A 26,736-nucleotide genomic window follows, 5' to 3' on the forward strand; every position below is an offset into this window, starting at 1 on the left:
GCTGCCAACAGTCCAGTTAACACCGCCCTCGCAAAGGCTGCGTCCTCTCGGGCCTGAATGTCCAGTCGATAGAACCTGGAGGTGGGGTGTAAGGAGGACGATGTCGCCGCTCCACAGATGACGAGAGAGAGCAGTCTAGCTTCCGCCCAGGATACTGCCTGAGCCCTAGTGGAGTGAGCTTTAACCTGAAAGGGTAAAGGCTTTCCTGCCTCCACAAAGGCTCCCATGACCACATCCTTGATCCAGTGAGCTAAGGTAGCCTGCGAAGCTGGTTCGTCCTGTCTCCTTTCACTATGAAGAACAAACAAGGCTCTGAAACTTCCAGATACCACACCAAAAGTCTACTGACATTTAAAAGGCAGAGGAAGCCCTACTCGCATCTGCTGGAGTCAGAAAGATACTGAGCTCCTGCAGAGGGCGTACTGGCCTATATGGGGAGTCCCTCAAAGTCTGTTCTGACTCCATCTGCTGGACGGGGGACATAACCCACCGTCTGGACTGATCCTGGTACGTACAGGGAAGCAGTATTCTTCTGTGTCCTTGTGCCAATCTAGGCATGGCAATGAAATGGACTGATTCAAATGAAACTCTGAGACTACCTTGGGCAAGAAGGATGGAACGGTATGAAATTGTAACGCTCCTGGAGAGATCCGGAAGAACGGTTCCCAACACGACAATGCCTGTAGTTCAGATATGCGACAAGCCGAGCATATCTCCACCAGGAACACCGTTTTCAGGGTTAATAAGCACAAGGAAAGACTGTGCAGAAGCCGAAAGGAGGGCCCTGCCAAAAACTCCAAAACTAGATCATGATTCCACAAGGGAACTGGCCTTTAAAGGGGTGGTCGGAGGTGTTTTACCCCTTTCAGAAAACTGGTCATGTCCGGATGCGCCGACAGACTGGTTCCGTTCACCTCACCCCTGAAAGAAGAGAGCGCCGCTCCCTGGACCTTCAAGGAGTTAAGGGCCAATTCTTTTTTTTTTTTATCTGTTTATTTAGTTATGATCAAAGTTGGAATGCAAGCAAGACCGTTAAGGCATTTACAAAGATCTCCCTTATACAATGACTAGGAAGTTGCAATCCCTCAAACCCTATGCCACTTGTTACTCAGAGTGATACAATTTTCAGGAGTCCCATATTCTATTATACATTTCTTTATCCTGCAGCATATGTTAGTTTTTCTAACAGTGCTATATCGAGTAATTGGGCCTTCCATAGTCCCAGAGTAGGGACAGATTTCCACTTCAAAGCAACTGAGAGGCGAGCAGCATGTAGCAACTGTTGCACCAATTGCTTCTGATATCTTCCAAGGTGTTGATCCTCCCAAAAGACAAAGTACTGGGAGCACCCACTATTTGTGCGGAAAACGACCAACTCTCTGCCAAAAAGAGGAGTCATAAAGGCAGGTCCACCAAACATATAGATATGAACCATCTTGCCCACATCCCCGCCAACACTGCTACCTTCATCTCAATTTTAATCAGTACCTAGTTAAGTTTTAGGTTGCTATGTGAGTACGAATGTGTCTAATTAACGTCCTTTAAATGTGTTAGTGAATTCACTGTATGTCTGGTAGTGGCCTACAGAGAAATGTGGGGAATTTGTGAAGTGAAGTTAAAAGGCTGATTTTTTTTTTTTTTTAGTGTGAAAGTGGCATCTGCTTATAAATTGAAGGATGAGCTAGGGGTGGTGGGCTGGAAAATACAAATAGTCTAACTTCTGTTTATTAGCTGCCTTACTGACTATTAAAAGCACAAACACGAAATAATATACCCCAATAGTTTACTTCTCCCCAATACGCAAATAAATAAATAAATAATAATTTCCCAAGTAGCAGAAAGAACAAGTTACAGACCAGGCCCCAGCAGGTCCCCAGTCAATAAAAGGAAAATTAGTTTCTTACCTGATAATTTTCGTTCCTGTAGTACCAAGGATCAGTCCAGACACCTGGGATGTGACTCCACACCAGCAGATGGAGACAGAGCAAAACTTGTCGGGCTTCCCTACATATAGTAAGGTGCCACCCACAGCCCCTCAGTCTTACATAATGTCAAAGCAAACTGACCAACCATACCAGCTAACTAAACTGCCCTAACAAGGGCTGAATCCATAAACCCCCAGCTGGAACAGAACATCCTCAACCAGAGGTCAACCAAATTAAACTCAACCTTAACAACTGAATCCACCGAGCGGACTCTCCGTTCTTCAGGAACCAAAGAAACCAACAACACCAACACAGAATGCTCGGGTGGGATCCTGGACTGATCCTTGGTACTACAGGAACGAAAATTATCAGGTAAGAAACTAATTTTCCTTTCCCTGTACGTACCAGGATCAGTCCAGACACCTGGGATGTACCAGAGCCAACCTACTACGGGTGGGAACCAGAGAGTCCCGCTCGGAGTACTCTCTCTCCAAACCCCCCCCCCGAGTCGGTCGCCTGGACATCCACCCGATAATGTCTAGTGAAAGTGTGCAATGACTTCCAAGTCGCCGCCCTGCAAATTTCCTGAGGCGACACTTGCGAAGATTCCGCCCAAGAAGCGGCATGTGACCTCGTGGAGTGAGCCCGAAGACCCACCGGAATCGGTTTACCTCTCCAGCATGTATGCTGAAGCAGTAGCCTCCTTGAGCCACCGTGCAATCGTGGTCCTGGAAGCTGCACCACCCCTCTTGGGACCAGAACACAACACAAAGAGATGGTCTGAGACTTGAAAAGGGTTTGTAACCTCCAAACAACGAAGAAGGACCCTACGAACATCAAGCTTCCGTAACTCATGTGCACCTCGAGCTTCCGGAAAAGCCGGCAACTCTACAGATTGATTCAAATGAAAAGCCGAAACCACCTTTGGTAAGAAAGATACCCCTGAATCCGAGATCCATAAAAACGGCTCCCTACAAGACAACGCCTGCAACTCCGAAACAAGTCTTTCCGATGCTATCGCCACCAGGAAAACCGCCTTTAGGGTAAGGTCCTTTAGCGTAATCCGCTTTATCGGCTCAAACAGAGGCGAACACAAGGCGGAAAGAACCCAATTGAGGTTCCACGACGGACAAGGATGACAACGGAGGACGTAAATGCTTGGCCCCTCGAAGGAAACGAGCTATATCCGGGTGAAGGGCCAGGACACGCCGTGCACCTTACCCCTGAGACACCCGAGGGCCGCTACCTGGACCCGAAGGGTACTACAAGATAGCCCGTTTGAGAGACCAGTCTGAAGAAAGGCAAGCACGTCTGACACGGACGCCATCATAGTGTCCACCCTGTGATCCCTACACCAATTCTCAAACACTGTCCAAACCCGCACATAGGTTAAGGACGTAGACTGCTTCCTGGATCTCAACAAGGTGGCCATCACCGCATCCGAGTAGCCCTTCAACAAACGTCTCCTCTCAAACGCCATGCCGCGAGACAGAAGTGATCCGCGTCCTCCAAATAAACGGGGCCTTGACGGAGGAGAGCCGTGGACCCCTGAAGCCGAAGAGGAGAAGGAGTAGGAGGTCCGCAAACCAAGGAGTAGGAGTAGGAGGTCCGCAAACCAAGGTCTCCGCGGCCACTCCGGCGCCACCAGAATCACGTCTGCCGGATGCAACTCTATCCGCCGGAGAACCTTGCCTATCAGGGGCCACGGAGGACACACGTCTGTTGGCCAGGGGAGCACTAACGCATCGACCCCTTCGGCTCCTCGTTCTCGCCGCCGGCTGTAAAACAGTGGAGACTTCGCGTTCCGAGCGGTAGCCATCAGATCCATATGTGGCGGACCCCATCTCCTGCAGATGAGGCGATATGCATCCTCCGCCAACTCCCATTCTCCGTGATCCAGATGATGACTGAGGAAGTCTGCCTGGACGTTGTCCACTCCGGCGATGTGCGACGCCGCGATGCTGCTGAGATTCCGCTCCGCCCAGCTCATCAAGCGTTGCGCCTCCTCTGCCACGAACTGGCTCCTTGTCCCTCCTTGGCGATTGATGTACGCCACGGTTGTCGCATTGTCTGACAATACCCTGACCGCCTGTCCCCGAACCAGCGGAAGAAAGGCTTGCAGTGCCAGCGCTACTGCCCTGGTCTCCAGGCAATTGATGGACCACCGTGACTGCGCTCTGGACCACTGTCCCTGTACAGAGCGTCCCCGACAAACCGCTCCCCAGCCAGAGAGACTTGCGTCCGTTGTGACCACCGTCCAGTCTGGCATGAGCAGAGAAACACCACACCTGAGATGGTCGGGATGGAGCCACCAGAGAAGACTGTCCCTCGCCTTGTCCGTAAGTGGAAGCGGGAGCTGAAACTCTTCCGAAACCGGCTTCCAACGGGAGAGTAATGCCGATTGTATCGGTCGTAGATGCGCAAAAGCCCAGGGAACCAACGCTAGTGTCGATGCCATGGAGCCCAAGACCATCAGGTAATCGCGCACCAAAGGCATTCGTAGGGACTGTAACAGTCTCACTTGGCCCTGCAGCTTGCGGACCCGCTCCTCGGAGAGAAACACTTTGCCGAGTTTCGTGTCGAATAGCGCACCCAGATATTCCAAGGACTGGGTGGGAACCAAGCGACTCTTGGCAATATTGACCACCCATCCGAGGGAGCGCAAGAGGTGCAGGACTCTGTTGACCGCCTGCCGACACTAACTCGGACTTTGCCCGAATGAGCCAATCATCCAAATAGGGGTGCACCAGCAACCCCTCCCTCCGGAGCTGGGCTGCCACCACTACCATCACCTTGGTAAATGTACGGGGAGCGGTGGCGAGACCGAAAGGCAGAGATCGGAATTGGTAATGCCTGCCCAGTACTCAAAATCTGAGGAACCTTTGATAATATGGCTGAATGCAGATATGAAGATACGCTTCGGTGAGATCCAAGGAATTCGCCTGGGCGCACCAAGGCCACCATGGACCGGATCATCTCCATTTTGAACCGAGGAACGCAAAGACATCTGTTCACCCCTTTCAAGTTCAAGATTGGTCGGAACGTGCCTTCTTTCTTTGGTACGAGAAAATAAATGGAGTAACGACCCTGTCGTTGCTGCCCTCGGGGCACGGGAACTATGGCCCCTAGGGCCTCCAGGCGATGAAGAGTTTCCCTTACAGCTACGCGCTTGACTAGTCCTTTGCACGGAGACACGAAAAACTTGTCGACTGGAACTCTTGCAAAATCTAACTCGTAGCTGTGTCTTATCACACTGAGGACCCACTGGTCCGACGTTATCTTGGTCCACTCCTCGGCAAACAATGCTAACCGGGCTCCTATATTTGGTACGCCCGGCTGCCGCAGACCCGAGGACTGGACCAACCTCGTTTCATTGTGAGCCTTTGGACCCCGTTCCCGAGGGTCCACCCTGCCTGCCAAAGCGTTTCCCCCGAAAGGACTGAGGCCACGAGGACGACTTGGCGGAGGCAGGCCTGTAGGTCGAACCAGACGATCTCTGTGGTCGTGATCTTCTAGGCCCCCGAAAACGAGCCCGATTGGAGAAAGAAGAGCGAGGCTTGGGCCTGTCCTCCGGCAAACGAAAAGCCTTGTTTTCACCAATGGACTGCATCAGGTCATACAACTGTTTACCAAACAGCAGTTTCCCCTTGAATGGCAGCGCACCCAGGTGAGCCTTGGAAGAACCATCTGCCGCCCAATTTCGAAGCCAGAGGAGTCGGCGAGCTGACACCGCAGAAACCATGGCCCTGGCCGACGTGCGCAGCAGGTCATGCAGAGCATCTGCCCCATAGACAATTACCGCTTCAAGATGATCCGCCTGCGCCGATTCCTCTTCCGAAAGACCTGCATTTGCCTGAAGTACCTGGGCCCAGCGTAGTCCTGCCCGCAGAGCAAAATTGCTACAAATAGCAGCACGGACCCCCAGAGCCGAAACCTCAAAAACCTTCTTGAGCTGCATCTCCAGCTTCCTATCCTGGATATCCCTGAGCGCCGTGGCACCTGTGACCGGGATCGATGATCGCTTTGTCACTGCCGAAACCGCTGCGTCCACCCTAGGGAGGCTGAGGAGCTCTAGCGTGTCTTTCGGCAGCGGATATAGCTTGTCCATGGCCTTACTCACTTTCAGGCCCAACTCCGGGGTATCCCATTCCCTGAACAGGATATCTGAGGCCGAGAAATGGAATGGAAAGGCTACTGCTGGCCCCGAAAGGCCCAACAGAACTGGGTCCATATTGGCTCCCTGCCGCGTCTCCACTGGCGGCGCCTCAATCCCCAGCTCCTGGAGAATGGCCGGAATAAGGGGAGCTAACTCCTCCCTTTGGAACAACCGGACCACCTTCGGATCATCTCCTTCGCCGGCCGGCGTTCCCTTGCCGGCACCCGGCTGAGGAGAGCCCGCAGCATCCGGGTCATCTGCCCCCCCCCAGGGGCTCTGCCGGCGGGTCCCCTGCCTCCGAGTCCGTGGACTCACTGTCCGATTCCTGAGGGACACCCCTTACCGGGTGTTTCCCCTTCGGTGGATCAGAGACCCTCCTGGGCCTATCCGCAGCCTTCCTCTTCCGAGAGTCCGGCCGTTCCGCCGGGCTCCCCGCTGCTTTTTCTCTCTTCCTGGTCCTCTTGTACTTCAGGACTTTGCGCAACAGAAGCGCAAAATCCGCTGAAAACGACGCTTCGGATCCCGAGGACCCCTCATCAATGCTGTCCACTGCCGGGGATGCGCCCCCCCCCCCCCGAAGGGCCCCCCCCCACCCGGGCGGCTGCTGCTGTGGGGAAAGTGTAGGAGGCAGGCCGCCATTACTGGCAGCTCTCCGCGTGGCCTCCTGCACTGCCCCCAAAATGGCCGCCGTTCCCGCGCTAAGCGGGAACGGATCTGAACTGTCTGCCCCTCTCTGAACGGCCCGCGATGGCGAACGCACCGACCGGGATCGCGCCCCCCGATCGACCCCGGATGACCCCTCGCCCCCTGGAACACAGGCCGAACAAACACCATCGCGCGACAAACACACGCGCACCAAGCCGCAGGCGTGGCACGAAGAGACCCTCGGCATCCCGAAAGCGCCCCGCACGGAGGAGACTAGCAAAATTAACTTTTCAGCCTAAAACCCCAACCCGCGACGGGATCACAGAAAAACGGAGAGACGGCAAGGGCCGCAAAAATAAGACTTTTTTTTTTTTTTTTTTTTTTTTTTAATACTTGCGCTGTCCCTGGTGGTTCTGCTCCAGCGGGGGTGAGTGAACCGGGCTCCCCGGTGTCACCCCCGACGCTGCTGCCTGACACAGGACAGGCCCTCGACCCTCAGCAGCGGCCTCAACCAGGGGGGGGATGGTCCCCTCAGAACCTTCCAACCCCCCTGGGAGGCACCAGGACGAGGGAGACTGCTGCACCTGGCTTCTTCACTTCTTGCTTTTTTTTTTTTTTTCAAACTCCAACACCAAATCAAACCAAAAAACACCCCTGACTAGCTAACACCCAGGGATCACAGAGGCTGTGAGTGACCCTGCCCCATCTGCTGGAGACAGAGTAAGACTGAGGGGCTGTGGGTGGCACCTTACTATATTGTAGGGAAGCCCGACAAGTTTTGCTCTGTCTCCATCTGCTGGTGCGGAGTCACAACCCAGGTGTCTGGACTGATCCTGGTACGTACAGGGAACCTGCATTTAACAAATTTCTTGGAAACATTAAAGGACCTAGTGATTACACCAAGGAAACCTATGCTTATTTCTTTTGCTTTTCTTTCTGAGTGGAACCATATATTGAGGTTATTCTTAAGAAATAGGCTTGGGCACCCAATATGGATACATCCTGACGAAATAAAAATAACCCAGATGAGACATAAAGAGTTTCTTACAATGAGAGCCGAGGTCCTTCAGCTAGGGGCCAGTTATGTATTAAAATATCCATCAAAATGTTGTATCAAATATCGAAATGTTCAATATGTTTATCAAGAACCAGAGCAGCTCCGGGCTTTTTTACGGTCATGTTCCCAGGAAGCTCCAATTACGCTCGGCGATAGTAATTGATATATAGCTGTAGCACTACTAGGCAGGCAACCCTATTCTTAATATTTAGTAAATTCATTGCCTATATTTGATGCTCTTTGTCTGCCCCCTCTCTCCCATTTTCCTATCATTTTGATGTTGGTAATCATTGAGAAAATGATCGTATTGATGATATTCAATTTATTTCTTTTTTTCTGTTTATTATGACACCAACACCTAATTTTCTGTAGAAGATGTAATTTCTTGGGTAAATTTAAAAAATTTTGAAAGAATTAAAAAAAACCAAAAAAACAACTTACTGATTCCTTTCAGCCACCAGCAAGGTGATCCTCTCCTCTCAGTGCTCCGAGAAGTGTGTGTCCAGGAGAGTCTGGCTTTCTTAAGCGCAGACTCCCACTGCACACTGGTGGGGTAAGTGCCGCCGTTCAAAACCTACTGCCTGTTGAACCAGGTAGGTCGCATCATCTTTCCTGTTCACTGGGGCAACAGACACCGGGTGTTCCCATATATGGAGGAGCTCTTTAAAAATGTCATGGACCGGCACCGCCACGACCTCTTTTGGAGCGTCTATGAACTGGAGGACCTCCAGCATCTTATGACGGGGGGAGTCCTCTCACAAAGCTGGCGAAAGCTAGGACTAACTTCCAGAGGAGCACTCTGGAAGGGAAGGCTCCGAGAGGTGGTCGTCTGAGAACTTAGAGGACACATCCGAGGAGTCATCGCCCCATGGGTCACAGGGTTCCTCCTCCTCACTAGGGTCCAGGCGCTGAGGGTGGGGACTGGGGAGGAACGGAAAGCCTGGGCCCCAAGGGCACAGAGGGCCGTGGTGGCATCGTTGGACCCCCAGGCATTGAGGGGGGGCCATCGGCCGCAGAACGCCGGGAGGAACCGGCGACAGCCCGAGGAACCGTGGGGCATGGGTGCCTGGTCCCCGAGGCCTCATCCTTCATGGAGGTCCCGGGATCGCTCCCGGTGGAGGGCATCGGTGTCCGAGGAGGCATTGGAGGCCTCTCGGGCACTGGTTGCGTTGGTAGGACGCCTAGAAGGACGTCCAGACAACGAAGGCGAAAGCTTGGGCACCGGTATGGGGGCCGGTGCTGATGGCAGCTCGATGTTCTGAAGCGCTTTGAGCACTGCCGATTGCACCCTGTGGTCCAGCTCCTGCTGAAAGTCCTGGGTAGTAAGGACTGATGGAGGGGGGCAAGGTATCCCCAGCACATCCTCGGAGGGATCATGCCGGCCTCGTTTTTCGATGGGGAGCGCCTTGGGCTACCAGGGGACACTGGAGGATGGGGCCTACGGTGGCTGGGGCTGCTTCTACGGCAGCTCTGCAGCAGCTGATGCCGCTCCGGAACCATGTCGGGATGATGATCAGTGTCTAGGTTTCCGGTGCTAGGCGCGGTCTTTCCCCGGCACAGAGGATGAGGGTGACTCGGAGGTTAGGGGGAGGGGCGAGACCACCGATGAGCTATCTCCCTCTCCATGATCCTTAGGGGTACTGGAGAGCAGGACCGCCAGGGGGAGCGATGGAGACTGTTCCCCGCATGGAGGACACTGACGCCGAAGTGGAGTGTTTTGGAGAGCCAAATAGCTTCTCCATTTTGTGTAGGTGCGCATGATGCCCTTTGGGGATCATTTGATCACACAAACGACACCCTCGAACATCGTGCAAGGCCCCCAGGCAGAGGATACACATCTCGTGCGGATCTGTGATGGACATGGTCCATGGGCACTGTCGAAAACCTGACGCTGCCATTGAAAAACGAGGCCGGCATGCGGTCTATGATAGACAAGAACCCAAGGCGAGAATCAGGAATCGACCGCGAAAACCTGATGGCAGAAGCCACAGGTACCTACTGAAGGAACCGAATGCGAAGGGGGACCAGATGCAGAAAAAACCTGAAAATCTCAGCAAAATGCTTTCAAGGGTTTGGAGCTCCAAAACCACAAGGCTACTGCACCGCAGAAGAGAAGAGACTGAAGGGGGACCTCGCGTGGACAGTGACAGGCTGGGCATGTTCAGTCTGCCAGTCACAGTTTCTAGAAACTTTAACAAACGTTTTCCATGCTGGGCTCCATCTGATGATGTCATCCACATGTGAGGACTATCATCCTGCTTGTCCTAGGAGAAATGTGTTTACAAACAGGTTCTAGGTTTAGGTTGCTAGCAGGCAGCCACATCAAAACATCAGAACTCATTATACAACTATTTTTCATCAGCAAGTGTCCAGTTGATGGACAAACAGCAGGAGCAGACAAGCAGAAATACACTAGCTAATAAAAAGCATGGGAAATGATTTGCCAAGGTTTTCATCAGGCAAGAGGCCAAAGAGCCACCAAGCATCTGAGGGATTTTTTTACATAGCTGCTGGTCCTGAAACAAAAGATATTAAAATGAGGGCTTACCCACAGCTCCACACATCTATGGCTGGTGTATAGCGTTCTTCCCCAAGTAGCAATTCAGGGGGTCGGTACCATAATGTAATGACTTTATTAGTGTAAGGACGGCTGAAATATTAAACACAAACACAAAGTGTGACCTGGAGTGCTCTGGATCACATCTTTTATAAATTGTGACTTGCAAAAACATCTACATACATCACACAGCTGACTATATAGTCAAAGACACCAGAAAACATGCCATAAATGCAAAATTTAAGATGTGTAGCTCAGAGTCATGCAGCAGGAAGACAAAAGAAAAATCAACATGTCATTTTTCAATTCGTTCTCGTCTTCATGCGTCAAAATGTTCTATGCACATCTCAGGCATGAAAGCACCGATATAAGTGTGCCTGGGGAGAACAAGACTGGAGAACTTGGTGCAACTAAACCAAATTCTATTCCAAGAAAGCTCTTTTTAAAAGAATTCTCACCTTTCTTCTGAACTGTACAGTCTGGCAAGTCCAAAATCTGCTAGTTTGATCTGCCCACTGGCAAGAGAAAAACAAAACAAAACAAAAAACATTATAATCAGTATGCAGGGCCTTCAAAACAGAGGATGGAGAGGTCTCACCTCTTTTGTAATTGCTTTCAGACAAAAGGAAAATTGGTTCTTACCTACTAATTTTTGTTCCTGGAATACCACAGATCAGTCCAGTCTCCTGGGTTTTGCCTCCCTTCCAGCAGATGGAGACAGAGAAACCTGGAGTGCCACCTGCAGTCCTTCAGAACTGACCTGTACTCAAGCCAAGATTCGCCATATAACAAATCTAATGAAATGTTAATGTCCCACAGATTAGCAGGTAGAAAAAAGGTAAAACCCCATTTGAAAACATGTTTTGTTTCATAACTCTTCGCTTTGTAACTCCAAACCAGGAGAACAAACTTGAAATCTTCACCAGCTCTACAGCCTATATACATCAGCATGACAGAAGTATGAGCGGACTCTCCCCCATACCCGGGCCAGTCTCTGGACTGATCCGAGGTATTTCAGGAACAAAAATTAGCAGGTAAGAACCAATTTTCCTTTCCTGTTCATGCCCAGATCAGTCCAGACTCTTGGGATGTACCTAAGCTTCCCTAACCAGGGTAGGACTTGGAGAGTCCCGCTTGAAGGACACTCTCACCAAAACCCGTAAACTCTGGGGCTTGGACATCCAAATGATAATGTCTAGCGAAAGTGTGCAATGACTTCCAGGTAGCTGCCCAACAAATTTCTTGCGGTGACACCAATTGACAATCAGCCCATGAATCTGGAAGATGTAATAGGCTAGATTGACAAACTAAAGAGTAGAAATTCACCTGGACCAGATGGTATGCACCCCAGGGTTCTGAAGGAACTAAAAAAATGCAATTTCAGATCTATTAGTTAAAATTTGTAACCTATCATTAAAATCATCCATTGTACCTGAAGACTGGAGGGTGGCCAATGTAACCCCAATATTTAAAAAAGGCTCCAGGGGTGATCCGGGTAACTATAGACCAGTGAGCCTGACTTCAGTGCCGGGAAAAATAGTGGAAACTATCCTCAAGATCAAAATTGTAGAGCATATAGAAAGACATGATTTAATGGGACACAGTCAACATGGATTTACCCAAGGGAAGTCTTGCCTAACAAACCTGCTTCATTTATTTTGAAGGGGTTAATAAACATGTGGATAAAGGTGAACCGGTAGTTGTAGTGTATTTGGATTTTCAGAAGGCATTTGACAAAGTCCCTCATGAGAGGCTTCTACGAAAACTAAAAAGTCATGGGATAGGAGGCGATGTCCTTTCATGGATTACAAACTGGTTAAAAGATAGGAAACAGAGAGTAGGACTAAATGGTCAATTTTCTCAGTGGAAAAGGGTAAACAGTGGAGTGCCTCAGGGATCTGTACTTGGACCGGTGCTTTTCAATATATATATCAATGATCTGGAAAGGAATACGACGAGTGACGTTATCAAATTTGCGGATGATACAAAATTATTCAGAGTAGTTAAATCACAAGCAGACTGTGATACATTACAGGAGGACCTTGCAAGACTGGAAGATTGGGCATCCAAATGGCAGATGAAATTTAATGTGGACAAGTGCAAGGTGTTGCATATAGGGAAAAATAACCCTTGCTGTAGTTACACGATGTTAGGTTCCATATTAGGAACTACCACCCAGGAAAAAGATCTAGGCATCATAGTGGATAATACTTTAAAATCATCGGCTCAGTGTGCTACAGCAGTCAAAAAAGCAAATAGAATGTTAGGAATTATTAGGAAGGGAATGGTTAATAAAACGGAAAATGTCATAATGCCTGTATATCGCTCCATGGTGAGACCACACCTTGAATACTGTGTACAATTCTGGTCGCCGTATCTCAAAAAAGATATAGTTGCAATGGAGAAGGTACAGAGAAGGGCAACGGAACAGCTCCCCTATGAGGAAATGCTGAAGAGGTTAGGGTTTTCAGCTTGGAGAAGAGACGGCTGAGGGGGGATATAATAGAGGTCTTTAAGATCATGAGAGGTCTTGAACGAGTAGATGTTGTTGCGGTCCCGGGCCGTGCCCCGGTCCCTCCACCTACCTCGGGGGCGGCCCGGGCCGTTTCAGAGCTTCCTCGGGCCTGCAGGCCCTCCAGCACGTCTCTCCCTCCTCGGGAGAGACGTCAACGACTTGGCACTGCTGGCCCCGCCCCGACACGCGTGCGGGGAGCAGCTCCCCTTAAAGGGGCCAGCGCGGGAAAATCAGCAGGACAGCTGGGGATGACGTCAGATGCCTGCAGGTATATGAGTCCTGCTTCTAGGATCCTCCAATGCCTTGCAATAGGTTCCTGGGTGTTGCCTGTGGTTGCTGCGTTCCTGATTATCTTAGTCCTGCTTCTGCCTGCTCCCCTTGCTGTTAATTCTTTTGGCTCTGACCCCTTGGACTGGCTCTGGATCGTGTTCTGGCTCTGACCTGTGGACCGGCTGTGAACCTCTCTGGATACAGACCCCTGGACTGGCTGCGGACCACCCTTGGACTTCGACTCTGGGACAGACTTCGGGATTACCTACGACCTGCTGGAGGTGCCAGCCGTCCGGAACCACGACCTGCAGGAGGCGCCTGCATCCGGACCACCCTCTCCTTCAGGAGTCGCCTAAGTCCCAGCGGCCGGGTCCCTACGGGCTCCTCCTGGGGGGACTTCGGCTTCCAGGGTGAATCTCCTAAGTCCCAGCGACCTGGCTCTTAAGGGCTTCTCCCGGGAGAGCGCTGGTTTCCAGGGTGAAGATTTTTCAATCTTCAAGCTCCCTCTTCGTCCGTCCGCCCACGGGGTACCAAGTCCTTGGTCGCATAGGGCTCCACCACAAGTCCTGGGTCTCAGCCTGCTTCGAACCTCCGAACCGCCCCCTGGTTGGGACAACTAAAATAGACTTCTACAGCACTTCGTCTTCTGTCCTAACCAGCCCAAGGGTCCACGAACATAACAGATTGCAAGGCCATAGACCCAGCGGACCTTGCAGGTTTGAAAGCCATTCCTGGTTTAGCTCAGAGGCTGCAACAACAGCAAGCATGTCTTGACAACTTGACAGCGACAGTGCAAGCCTTAGCCGAACGCGTCAGCGGGGCCACTGCTGCCAGTGCTCCCACCTCTGGAGCGGGGTCCTCTCCTGCAGCTCCCGTTCCCGTCTAGATGCCAGCACCTTCACGGTTCGCAGGGGACGCAGGACGCTGCCGAGGATTCTTGAACCAATGCTAAATCCGGTTCGATCTTCTTCCGCTTCAATTTCCCACTGACAGAGTCAAGACCAGTTATATCATTTCCCTTTTGGATGGAAAACCTCAGACCTGGGCGTCCAATCTTCTCGAACGCCAGGATTCTCGCTTGAACAACCTGGTCCAGTTTGTATCTGCATTTAGACAGGTCTTCGATGAGGCTGCCCGCAAACCTACTGCCGCCTCCGAGCTACTTCAACTGCGACAAGGTAATCGGCCTCTAGCAGAACATGCCATGGACTTTCAGACTCTTCCTGCGGAGCCGAACTGGGGAAGAGACAGCCTGCATGGTATTTTCTTGGAGAGTCTCTCCCCAAGATTACAGGACGAGCTGGCGGTCCGCGATCTCCCTGATGATCTTAATGAACTGATTGAATTAGCCGGAAGAGTGGACCGCCGCATCCAGCGACGCTTCCGAGAGAGGAGGGCAATTCATAGGCCAATCGCTCCTGGACCAGCGTTGCCGCATCCAGAGAGTTCCTCACCAGCCCCTTCTGGGGCTCAAGAAGTCGAACCCATGCAGGTGGGCCGAGGACCTCTCTCCCAGCAAGAAAAAAGGCGACGGCGCTCACAGGGCCTTTGCCTGTATTGCGGTGGAAAGGGTCATTTCCTTGCCCAGTGTAGCGAGCGTCTGGGAAACGCTTGGACCTAGGAAATACTGGGGAGCTTCCCCTAGGTCATACCACCACTGACTCCCCATGTTTCTTTCCCGTCACCTTGCTTCTTCCGGAAGGGGAATTTGAGACACAGGCTTTAATTGACTCTGGCGCAGGGGAGAATTTCATCCTTCAGGAGCTAGTTCGGCAACTTCGGATTAGGGTACAACCCCAAGATCCTCCACTTCGCATTTCTTCCATCCAGGGAGGACTTCTTCCAGGTACCATCGCTACCCGCACCCAACAGCTCGTCCTCCGTACTGGCGTCCTGCACCAAGAAGAGATCTCTTTTCTTATTTTAGAAAAATCCATGCACCCAATCATCCTAGGAATGCCTTGGCTTCGGAAACATTCGCCTGTCATTTCTTGGGACACTCTCCAAGTAGCCTCCTGGGGCCCTACCTGCTTTCACTCCTGCCTGTCCAAGGTCACTCTGTCTTCAGTGCCGCTCCTGGTGACCCCCCTTGGCCCTGCCTCCACCTTATCAGGACTTCCAGGACGTCTTTTCCAAGGAGAAGGCAGAGATTCTTCCTGAACATCGCCCATTCGACTGTGCGATAGGCCTTCTGCCCGGTACCACACCCCCACGTGGTCGGGTTTATCCTTTGTCACTTCCGGAGACACAAGCCATGTCTGCCCATATCCAGGAGAACCTGGAACGAGGATTTATTTGGCCATTCAACTCTCCGGCGGGAGCGGGTTTTTTCTTTGTGGCCAAGAAAGATGGGTCACTTCGCCCTTGCATAGACTACCGTGGCCTGAATAGCATTACTAGCCGGGATCGGTACCCTCTACCTTTGATACCGGAACTTCTGGACAGATTACAAGGGGTCAAGATATTCACTAAACTAGACCTCCGGGGAGCTTATAACCTGGTGCGGATCCGCCCCGGAGACGAGTGGAAGACCGCCTTCAACACACGGGACGGGCATTATGAATACCGGGTTATGCCCTTTGGCCTCTAACGCTCCGGCGGTTTTTCAAAACCTCATGAATGAGGTTCTCCGGGACATGCTTCATTCGGCGGTTATAGTCTACGTAGACGATGTCTTCGTCTATTCAAAGGATCTGGAAACACACCGTCGAGATGTTAGACGGGTATTATAGAAGCTGCGTGATAATCGGTTATTCGCCAAGCTTGAAAAGTGCACGTTTGAGCAAGATTCTTTACCCTTTTTAGGATATATTGTTTCCTCCACTGGGTTTTTCATGGACCCTGAGAAGGTCTCCGCGATCAAGGATTGGCCACAACCACGGGGAATAAAGGCGCTCCAACGGTTCCTGGGGTTTTCCAATTTTTATCGGCAATTCATCCCTCATTATTCGCAGAAGGTGGCTCCGCTGACGGCTCTTACTAAGAAGGGAGCCGACGCTAAGAAATGGCCGCCGATGGCTATACAAGCTTTCCAGGACTTAAAGGAGGCCTTCCTTCAAGACACCTGTCTTCGCCATCCAGATCCTCAAAAACCGTTCATCGTGGAAGTCGATGCTTCCGACGTAGCAGTTGGGGCCGTTTTAAGTCAACTCTCCGAGAAAGGGAGACTCCTGCCATGCTCATACTACTCCCGCAAATTTTCCCCAGCTGAAAGAAACTACGGTATTGGGGACAAGGAATTGCTAGCTATCAAACTCGCCTTTGAGGAATGGCGACAATGGCTGGAGGGGGCTCAACAGCCAATAACCGTTTATACTGACCACAAGAACCTGGAATACCTATGTCACGCCCAACGCCTTAATCCTCGACAGGCACGCTGGTCACTCTTCTTCAGCCGCTTCAATTTTATTCTGCGATATCGACCAGCTTCCAAAAATATCCGGGCGGATGCCCTCTCACGCACCGCTGAAACTGAAGAAGATTCCCCATTGACACAGTATATCATAGATCCACCCAAGGTTCTCTTAGCAGCCACGGAGACGACTCCTGCAGGGAAGACTGTAGTGCCTGTTCGATCGCGGAGGAGAGTGTTATCTTGGGCTCATGATTCTCTTACCGCTGGGCATCCAGGAGTAGCAAGAACCCTGCACCTCCTATCTGAATTCTACTGGTGGCCACAGTTGAATAAGGACGTGCGTCTTTACGTTCAGTCCTGCCCCATCTGTGCCCAGCAAAAACCTCTGCCTGGACGCCCCTGGGGGCTTCTTCAACCACTGCCCATTCCTACCGAGCCTTGGACCCACGTGTCTACCGACTTCATCGTCGACTTACCAGCTTCTGAAGGCAAGACCGTGATCTGGGTCACGGTTGACCGTTTTTCTAAAATGGCCCACTTCGTGCCTCTTGCTAAGCTACCATCGGCTCCTGAATTAGCCGCCCTGTTTACCCAACATATTTTCTGACTCCATGGTCTCCCGACGCATATAACCTCTGACCGCGGACCGCAGTTTACTGCCAAGTATTGGAAGGCCCTCTGCAAGAAGTTTGGCGTGCAGCTTGATCTGACCACGGCTTTTCACCCTCAAGCCAATGGGCAAAGTGAGCGTACCAACCGGACACTGAAGACATTCCTTCGTGGGAGATCTCCAGGACGAGTGGGTATCTTTACTACCTTGGGCGGAGTTCTCATATAACCAACACCAGCATTCGGCGACGGCCCAATCTCCCTTTCACTTGGTCTATGGGAGGGTTCCGAGACCTCCTCTACCCCTGCCTCTGGCAGTGCCATCCCCAGCTGTCCAGGCTACGGCACAGCAGTTGCACCAATTATGGCTCGACGCTCAGGACAAGCTTCACCGGGCGGCGACCAAAGCTAAAAGATAGGCAGACAAGTCTCGAAGGCCTGCTCCGGTTTTCCTTCCGGGGCAGAAGGTATGGTTACGTGCCAGAAACATTCGGTTAAGGACACCTATGCGTCTGGCTCCCAAATACATTGGTCCATTCATAGTACTCGAGCGAGTCGGGGCAGTCTCCTACCGATTGCGGTTGCCCTCCACTTTGAAGATCCACAATGTGTTTCACGTGTCCCTCAAGCCTGTGATCCTCTCGAAGTTTCATACGACACCGCCCGAGCCGGCTGCGGCCTCGGCTGATCCTGATGTCCTCTACACCGTGAAAGATGTGCTGGATGTCCGCTTCCACCACCACCGATGGGAATACCTCCTCTCGTGGGAGGGGTATGGTCCTGAGGAGAACTCTTGGGAACCCTCTTCCAACATTCTGGACAAGAATCTCCTCCACCAGTTCCATCTTGCCAACAGAAGTAAACCCCGGCCTCCAGGGAGGGAGCGTAGGAGGGGGTTGCGGTCCCGGGCCGTGCCTCGGTCCCTCCACCTACCTCGGGGGCGGCCCAGGCCGTTTCAGAGCTTCCTCGGGCCTGCAGGCCCTCCAGCACGTCTCTCCCTCCTCGGGAGAGACGTCGATGACTTGGCACGGCTGGCCCTGCCCCCTGACACGCGCATGGGGAGGAGCTCCCCTTAAAGGGGCCAGCGCGGGAAAATCAGGACAGCTGGGGATGACGTCAGACGCCTGCAGGTATGAGAGTCCTGCTTCTAGGATCCTCCAATGTCTTGCAATAGGTTCCTGGGTGTTGCCTGTGGTTGCTGCGTTCCTGATTATCTTCGTCCTGCTTTTGCCTGCTCCCCTTGCTGTTGATTCTTCTGGCTCCGACCCCTTGGACTGGCTCTGGATCGTGTTCTGGTTCTGACCCCTTGGACTGGCTCTGGATCGTGTTCTGGCTTTGACCTGTGGACCGGCTGTGAACCTCTCTGGATACCGACCCCTGGACTGGCTGCGGACCACCCTTGGACTTAGACTCCGGGACTACCTACGACCTGCTGGAGGCGCCAGCCGTCCGGAACCACGACCTGCAGGAGGCGCCTGCATCCGGACCACCCTCTCCTTCAGGAGTCACCTAAGTCCCAGCGGCCGGGTCCCTACGGGCTCCTCCTGGGGGGACTTCGGCTTCCAGGGTGAATCTCCTAAGTCCCAGCGACCAGGCTCTTAAGGGCTTCTCCCGGGAGAGCGCTGGTTTCCAGGGTGAAGATTTTTCAATCTTCAAGCTCCCTCTTCATCCGTCCACCCACGGGGTACCGAGTCCTTGGTCGCATAGGGCTCCACCACAAGTCCTGGGTCTCAGCCTGCTTCGAACCTCCGAACCGCCTCCTGGTTGGGACAACTAAAAGTAGACTTCTACAGCACTTCGTCTTCTGTCCTAACCAGCCCAAGGGTCCACGAACATAACAGATGTGACTCGGTTATTTACACTTTCGAATAATAGAAGGACAAGGGGGCATTCCATGAAGTTAGCAAGTAGCACATTTAAGACTAATCGGAGAAAATTCTTTTTCACTCAATGCACAATAAATCTCTGGAATTTGTTGCCAGAGGATGTGGTTAGTGCAGGTAGTGTAGCTGGGTTCAAAAAAGGTTTGGATAAGTTCTTGGAAGAGAAGTCCATTAACTGCTATTAATCAAGTTTACTTAGGGAATAGCCACTGCTATTAATTGCATCAGTAGCATGGGATCTTCTAGGTGTTTGGGTAATTGCCAGGTTCTTGTGGCCTGGTTTGGCTTCTGTTGGAAACAGGATGCTGGGCTTGATGGACCCTTGGTCTGACCCAGCATGGCAATTTCTTATGTTCTTAAGAAAACTAAATAGTCATGGGATAGGAGGCAATGTCCTTTCATGGATTACAAACTGGTTAAAAGATAGGAAACAGAACTAAATGGAGAAAATTACTTACCTGATAATTTTGTTTTCCTTAGTGTAGACAGATGGAGTCAGGACCAATGCATTATGTGCTCCCTTGCTAGCCCGTACTTTGCAGGGGTGTAGGTACCGGAGTTATAGCCTTCAGGCTGAGTAGTCTTGTCAGAGTGGATTCCACTGCCAGTCTCTTGATCTGGGAGTGGCAGGGTGATATCATAAATTTGTCCCAATTGATGCTGCGAAACTCCAGAGAGTAACCTTCTCGAATGATGTTTAGTACCCATTTGTCAGACGTGATTTCGACCCATCGTTGGTAGAAGAGGGAAAGTCGACCCCCTATTTCCTCTTCCTGTGGATGGGTCAGCCCATTCTTATTGGGGAGTTCGGTTCGAGCCTGCCCCCGGTCCTGTTCCTCTCTTGGTTTGTCTGTTCCAAAAGGACTGGGACCTCCCGGAGGGACGAGGTACCTGGAACGATGAATTCCTGTAGTGTCGAAAGCGGTGGGAGCCTATTCCCCTAGTTCTTCTGGGAGAAGGACGCTGGGATCTTTTTCTTCTGTCTTCTGGTAACCAAGGCACTGGAGATTCGCTCTACTTGCTGGCTAATTACTCTAATTCGCTTCAGAACAGGAGAGATCCCTTAAGGGGCATTCTTGTGAGATTCGCCTTAGAAGTTGCGTCTGTAGACCAGTTGCGTCTGTAGACCAGTTCTGCAACCATAACTGCTTCTGGCCGCCACTACCGAGGCTACTTCTCTTACTGAGATACGCACCAGGTCTGAGCTTGCGTCCGCCAGAAAGGCTGTGGCAGGTTCATTTGCTTCTCCAGCATACATTCCGGAATTATCTGCCTCCCTCGAGAGAAGCAAGCAGGAGCGTGCCACCAGCGTGCAGCAGGAAGTGATATGCAGTGTCATTGCTTTTGCGTCGAAGGCTTGCTTAAGAATGGATTCTAATCGTCCGCCTTGAGTATCCTTCAATGCCGTCCCTCCCTCAACGGGAATGGTTGTTCGCTTCGAGACGGCGCAGACCATGGAGTCCACTTTCGGAAAACGCAGGCGTTCCTTGGTCGCTGGCTCCAGAGGGTACAAGGCTTCCAAGGCCCGACCTACTTTAAAGTTTGCCTCCGGGGCATCCCACTCCAGGTCAATCAGTTTCTGAATGGTTTCCATCATTGGGAAATAGCATGAGGCCTTATGGAGGGACACCAAGATGGGGTGGTTCTTCGGTTCTGCCATAGGGTCCATGCCTGGAATCCCCAGAGTCTGGGAAACAAGGGCTGGCAATTCATCCCTGTGGAAGAAGCGAAGCATGGTTCTGTTGGTTCCAGGCCTGGAGAGATTTCCCCTTCCTCCAGTGAGCCACCATCATCATCTGAGGTGTCTGGTCCCTGTCAGGAAAATTCTTGGTGAGGCATGTCTCGAGGCACCAGAGCAGGGCTGGGAGGGACAGGTGCTCCCGGCTAGGGTTCCCATCCACTGTGCCAGAAGAGCTCTCTGAAGCAGCAGCATCTGAGCAAAAGCCCACTGTCCCAGGTCCAGAGTGGACGTCATTGAACAGAGAACCTACAAGAAGTCCCAAGCTCTGGGAATCCACAACCATGACCAGCGCAGAATCTGAACTTGTAATTTGCACACTCTCTCCTCCGCCAGGAAGACCTTGCTCTGCCTCGTGTCAAAACGCGCTCCCAAATATTCCAGATTCTGGGACAGGATCAAGTGGCTCTTGGTTAAATTCACCATCCAGCCTAGGGACTGCAGTGTCTGAACCACTGTGTGAATGGCAGAGTGGCAACTGTTCTTCGATTTGTCCCGAATGAGCCAATCGTCAAGATAAGGATGGACCAGGATGCCCTGATACCGTAAAGTCGCCACCACAACCACCATGACTTTGGTGAAAGTACGGGGGGCCATGGCCAGCCCAAATGGAAGCACCTGAAACTGGAAATGTTGCCCCAAGACCATGAACCTCAGGTATTGATGATCTTTCCGAATCGGAACGTGTAGGTACGCTTCAGACAGGTCCAGAGACGCCAGGAACGCCTGAGTGGGTACAGCTGCTATCACCGATCGCAAAGTTTCCATACGAAACTGGGGAATCCTCAAGGTCACATTCACTCTCTTCAAGTCTAGTATGGGGCAAAAAGTTCCCTCTTTCTTTGGGACCACAAAGTAAATGGAATAGCGACCCATCCGAATTTCTTCGTGAAGGACAGGGACCACGGCCTCCAAGCGCTGCAACCTGTCTAAAGTCTCCTCCACCGCTCATCGCTTTTGCAACGAATGGCAGAGGGAGACGAGAAACAGGTTGCACACGGGACAAGCAAATTTTAACGCGTAGCCTTCTCTTATCACACTGAGAACCCACTGATCCTGAGTGATCTTGGCCCACTCCTCATAAAAATGAGTCAAACGACTCCCTATAAAAGGAACGAGGAACCTCAAGGATCCCCCGCTGCTGGGGCTCTGAAGGGCCGATGACCTCCTCAAAGACTGCCCCCAAGCCTGACCGCGAGATGAAGAGACTTCTTGCATCACTGAAGCCCCTCCTCGATAGACGAGACCTCTTATACTCCCTAAAACGCACACGGGAAGGAAAATTGACCCTGCTCCTTAGTCGGTCCTCTGGAAATGTATGCATTTTACTATCACCTAACTGCTTCACAAGTTGTTCCAGCTCCTCTCCAAATAAGAGGCGACCTTTGAAAGGCAGGGGAGGCAGCTGGGACTTAGACGAAACATCTGCCGACCAGTTACGGAGCCACAGAAGACGCTGTGTGGCTACCGAGGTCCCCATGATACGGGAAGATGTCCGCACCAAATCATATAAGGCATCCGCTACATATGCGATAGAGAGGTGGAGGGAGTTCAGAGGGACCCTCCCCTCCTGAAGCACAAAGACCGCGGCGATTCAAGCAAGTGGCAGCTGCTCCACATGCACGACAGCCTGCTCCTCTAACAATCTGAGCCACAAAGAAAAAACCGCAGGCAGAAAAAAAAAAAAGGAAGCGCCACGAGAACCAAATAAAACACACACCCCAGGAGAAGAAAAAATGCGCGGGGGGGCCGACCTAACCACTGTGCTGCATCTGCCTCAGTTCCTGGTTTTTTTTTTTTTTTTTTTTTTTTAATTTAAAGAAGGAGCCTCACTAAAACTTCCCCCTCCTGAAACTGAAGAGAGCTGTCCAGCTCAATTCAGCAAGTTACAAACAGGAGAGGGAAAGTGAGGAAAAGGAGGAAAAGGAGAACAAGAAAAGACTCACGCAAGTGACCTCGTGGAGGGGAGAGACCTGGACCACCAGATGTGCACCCCACGGTACACTGGACCGGGCATACAAGAGGGTCACCAACCCCCAGCCCGTCCGACTCAACCAAGCAGGGTAGGGATCCTTTTTCAGGAACCCCGACCCCTGGGAGTAAGGCTCAAAACTAGCAAAAAGAAAAATCACTAAGGAAAAAAAGAGCTGCAGGAGACAGAAATACTGAGGAGCTGCAGGTGGCACCAGGGTTATCTGAAGCAGTGTCAGTTGTACTTTCTGTCTCCATCTGCTGGCAGGGATGAATAAACCCAGGAATCTGGACTGATCCGGATACGTACATGGAACTCCAGTTTCCTCTGGGCTTATCCTCTGGAAGCCTATGCCCTTTAATCTCCCTGAGACGCTTCACGAGCTCCTCCAAGTCTTCCCCAAACAGAAGCTTCCCCTTGAAAGGTAATTCTCCTAAACTAGACTTAGACCAAAACATCTACCGACAATTTCCTCAGCCAAAGGAGCCTCCTGGCTGATACTGCAGACATCATCACTCTGGAAGACGTTCTAACGAGGTCATACAGACCATCCGCTACATAAGCCACTGCCAGGTATTCCACCTGCTTAGCCTTGGATGGAGATAGCAGTCTCGTGGTCTGTAATTGCTGAACCAAGGGCAAATCAGCCTACTGCATGAAGCTACTGCACACAGCAGCCCAAATGCCAAGAGCAGATACCTCAAATATCTTCTTGAGATGAAACTCCAACTTTCTAAACTGTACATCCTTCAGTGCTGCTGAACCAGCCACAGAATAGTGGTCTTCTCAGTGACTGCAGACATCAACGCATCCACCTTAGGGATCACCAACAACTCCAGCATGTCCTCAGGTAATGGATCCAACTTCACCATCACCGGGCCTACCCAATCTCGGGGGTGTCCCACTCTCTGACAAGTTTCTTCACACATTTGTGAAAAGGGAAGGCTTTTGCTGGACCCCTCAGGCTATCCATGATCAGGTCCACACCCTCCTAGTTAGATTCCTTTTGAGGAACTTTGATCCCAAGCTCCTCCAGAACATGAGGAATTAAGGGCCACAACATTTTCTTCTGGAATAAATGGACCACTTTAGGGTTGTACTCCTTCAGCAACAGAACCTGATTCAACCCTCCATCCGGGTCCGGAGAATCCGGGTTAATATCAGATTCAGTCAGATCGTTGCTGAGCCCAGAAGTCCAGAAACCCACGGAGCCTTTTCTGACTCAGAGTCTATATCTGGACTGCCCAGCACGGTCCTCAGCTAGAGAACCCTCAGCGTCTTATGCGGAACCTGACTCCCAGAACTAGCAGGTCTCAGTCAGCCTCAGAACACCTAGCTTCTGAGCATGGTCCACCTGCCTGGCCTCCACCTTTCGCACCAAATATGCCTCGTGCAACAGGACAACAAACTGAGAAGAAAAGAGCAGGATCTCCCAACCCGGCACCAGAGGGAACCCCTTCCTCATCAGAATTGTGGTCAGTACGGTGGGTAACACTCTGGCCCATCTGTGACAGTGGCAGGGGGGAGATCACCACACCTCCAAACCAGCCCCAACAGGCCTTCAGCCCTGGACAACATGGCTGCCTTTCCTGCACCTGGTGGGGGAGGGGTGCTGACTTTTCAGGTGCTACCGCACTTGATCTCGCTTTTGGCTGCCGCTCCGATGCGGCCTCAGGGAGTCCCGACCCACTCTCCCCTCCGGAGAGGCTGCGGAAGCACAGACTGGCATGCAATATTCTCGCGTATCACCGCAAGAGCAGCAGGCACTGCTGCGCACCATGTGAACACGAAGTGCTCCGACCGCCACTAGGCCCAACCACATGGGGCAAACAGCACCGCCAACACACACCTCCACTCAGCAAACCTCTCGCAGCCCTGCCAAGATCTAGTGCAGCCTTCCCAGCCACTAAAAACCTCACTGCTCCTCTGCTGAAAGTTTTTTTTGTTTTGTTTTGTTTTTTTAAACTTTACTGAAAAGAACAAGCAAAGAAAAAATAACTACTTCCCTGACAGTAGAGCTGCTGGGCTTCAAAGAGACGATGGGGGACCGGTCCTACCAGCTATCACCCCCCTATGCAGGGAAAGAACGAGATAAATCAGGGTCCCTGACCCCCTGGTCGTATTCCTCAACACCAGGAGGGATATCTTGCACCTCTACCATATGCTGGAGATAGAGAAATACTGGAGGACTGCAGGTGGCACTCCAGATTATATGCCAGTGCAAATTTCTCTATCTCCATCTGCTGGAAGGGGGCATAACCCCAGGAGTCTGGACTGATCCGGATATGAACAGAAACTCTCTACATTAAAAACAAATATATGTATCAGATGACTGAATATGTGATATATGGAAACAAATTAAAAAGTTATAAAGCAAGAAATATTAAGTCACTGAACTGAGTAATAAAACTTCCAAGGAATATCATCCATTACTTTTAATCTGTAAATCTGTTTGGCAATAAACCCAAATAAATAACTGAACAAAGTTCCAAGATGCTCCTAGAGGCATCAAATGAAAATTGGTTCTTACCTGCTAAGTTTCGTTCCTGTAATACCACAGATCAGTCCAGAAAAGTGGTTGTGTATCCTTACCGGCAGGTGGAGTCAGAGAACTTTGGGCACTGCTACATAACGAGAGCGCCACCTGCAGTCACTCAGTAGTGACCTGTACCCAAGCCCATGCTATCAGAACTAAATAACGAAGGGTAGCACCCAACCAAATTTCCAGACTACCACTTCGTTGCTGGCAAAAACCAGACCAAACTGCTAAAAACTGCTCCATGAATCATGTCTGCAAAACAGGAGCTTCAACAATAAAAAACTTAAGCAGGTTCTGACCAAGACAGTCGTTCAGTATCTGAAGAAAGGGGTGGGCCTCTGGACTGATCTGGGGTATTACAGGAACGAAAATTAGCAGGTAAGAACCAATTTTCATTTCCTGAACATACCCAGATCAGTCCAGAAAAGTGGGATGTACCCAAGCCACACAACACTGGGCGGGAACCCGAAAGACCCGCACAAAGCACACTCTACCCAAAGGACAATTCATCAGAAGCCTTAACGTCCAATCGGTAATGTTTTGTAAAAGTGTGAACAGATGACCTCACCACCGCCCTACAGATCTCCTGAGGCGACAGTAACTGATACTGTGCCCAGGAGGTAGACTGAGCTCTAGTGGAATGAACTCTGAAACCCAAAGGCACCTGACGCCCTCGGGCTATGTATGCCGCGCAAATGGCTTCCTTAATCCACCGAGACATGGACATCTTTGACGCTTAGCCCCCCTTCTTTGGGCCACCAAAGAGAACAAACAAATGATAAGAACGTCTGAAGTCATTGGTAACCTCCAGATAACACAATTAAGGCGCGCCACACATCCAAAAGATGAAGGTCTCTGTTCTGAGAAGACTCCCGGGACCAGTTAGGGAACCCCGGAAGCTCCACAGTTTGATTGACGTGAAAGGCTGAAACCACCTTAGGGACAAAGGACAGAACCATATGTAATGATACCCGATCGTCGTAAATCTGAAGAAAAGGATCCCGACAAGACAGCACCTGCAACTCAGATCCGATGGGCCGAGCAAATGGCCACCAAAAACACCGTTTTCAAAGTCAGATCTTTCAGGGAAACTCCACAAAGAGGCTCGAAAGGAGCACCACAAAGAACTTGCAGGACTAAATTCAAACTCCAATCCAGACACACAGAACGGATGGGAGGGCGCAAATGTTTGACTCCCTTAAGAAAACGAGCGATATCTGGATGCGCTGCCAGCGAACAGCCGTCAAAGTTTTCCCGCAAGGCACCTAGAGCTGTAACTTGTACACGAAGGGAACTGAATGCCACTGAGTGAGGCCCTGTTGCAGAAAGTCAAGCACCCGAGGAACATGGACCGCTAAAGGGTTGCAGGAACGCTGATGACACCATGTCTCAAAAAGCTTCCAAACTCTCACATAGGCCATAGACGAGGCTGGACGTCTAGCCTGTACGAGGGTGGAAATGACTTGATCTGAATAACCTCTCAAGCGTAAACGTCGCCTCTCAAAAGCCAAGCCA

At 51.3% G+C, this 26,736-nt stretch overlaps 1 protein-coding gene across 5 annotated transcripts in view; it reads right to left on the reverse strand.

Moving 5' to 3' along the window:
* CDK12 (cyclin dependent kinase 12) overlaps window positions 1–26,736 on the reverse strand; it is a 169,761-nt gene that overhangs the window by 110,734 nt on the left and 32,291 nt on the right. For all 5 annotated transcript variants that reach the window (XR_003852079.1, XM_029572153.1, XM_029572154.1 and 2 more), the window contains exons 7-8: window positions 10,799–10,855; window positions 10,332–10,433 (exon numbers count right to left, since the gene is read on the reverse strand). Coding sequence is in view for 4 of the 5 variants with exons in the window: in XM_029572153.1 (XP_029428013.1) it covers window positions 10,332–10,433; window positions 10,799–10,855 (159 nt within the window). In the remaining variant the exon portion in view is untranslated. The remainder of the gene's footprint in view (window positions 1–10,331; window positions 10,434–10,798; window positions 10,856–26,736) is intronic.

The sequence above is a fragment of the Rhinatrema bivittatum genome, chromosome 12, assembly GCF_901001135.1.
Source record: "Rhinatrema bivittatum chromosome 12, aRhiBiv1.1, whole genome shotgun sequence".
NCBI classification, from domain to species: Eukaryota; Metazoa; Chordata; class Amphibia; order Gymnophiona; family Rhinatrematidae; genus Rhinatrema; species Rhinatrema bivittatum.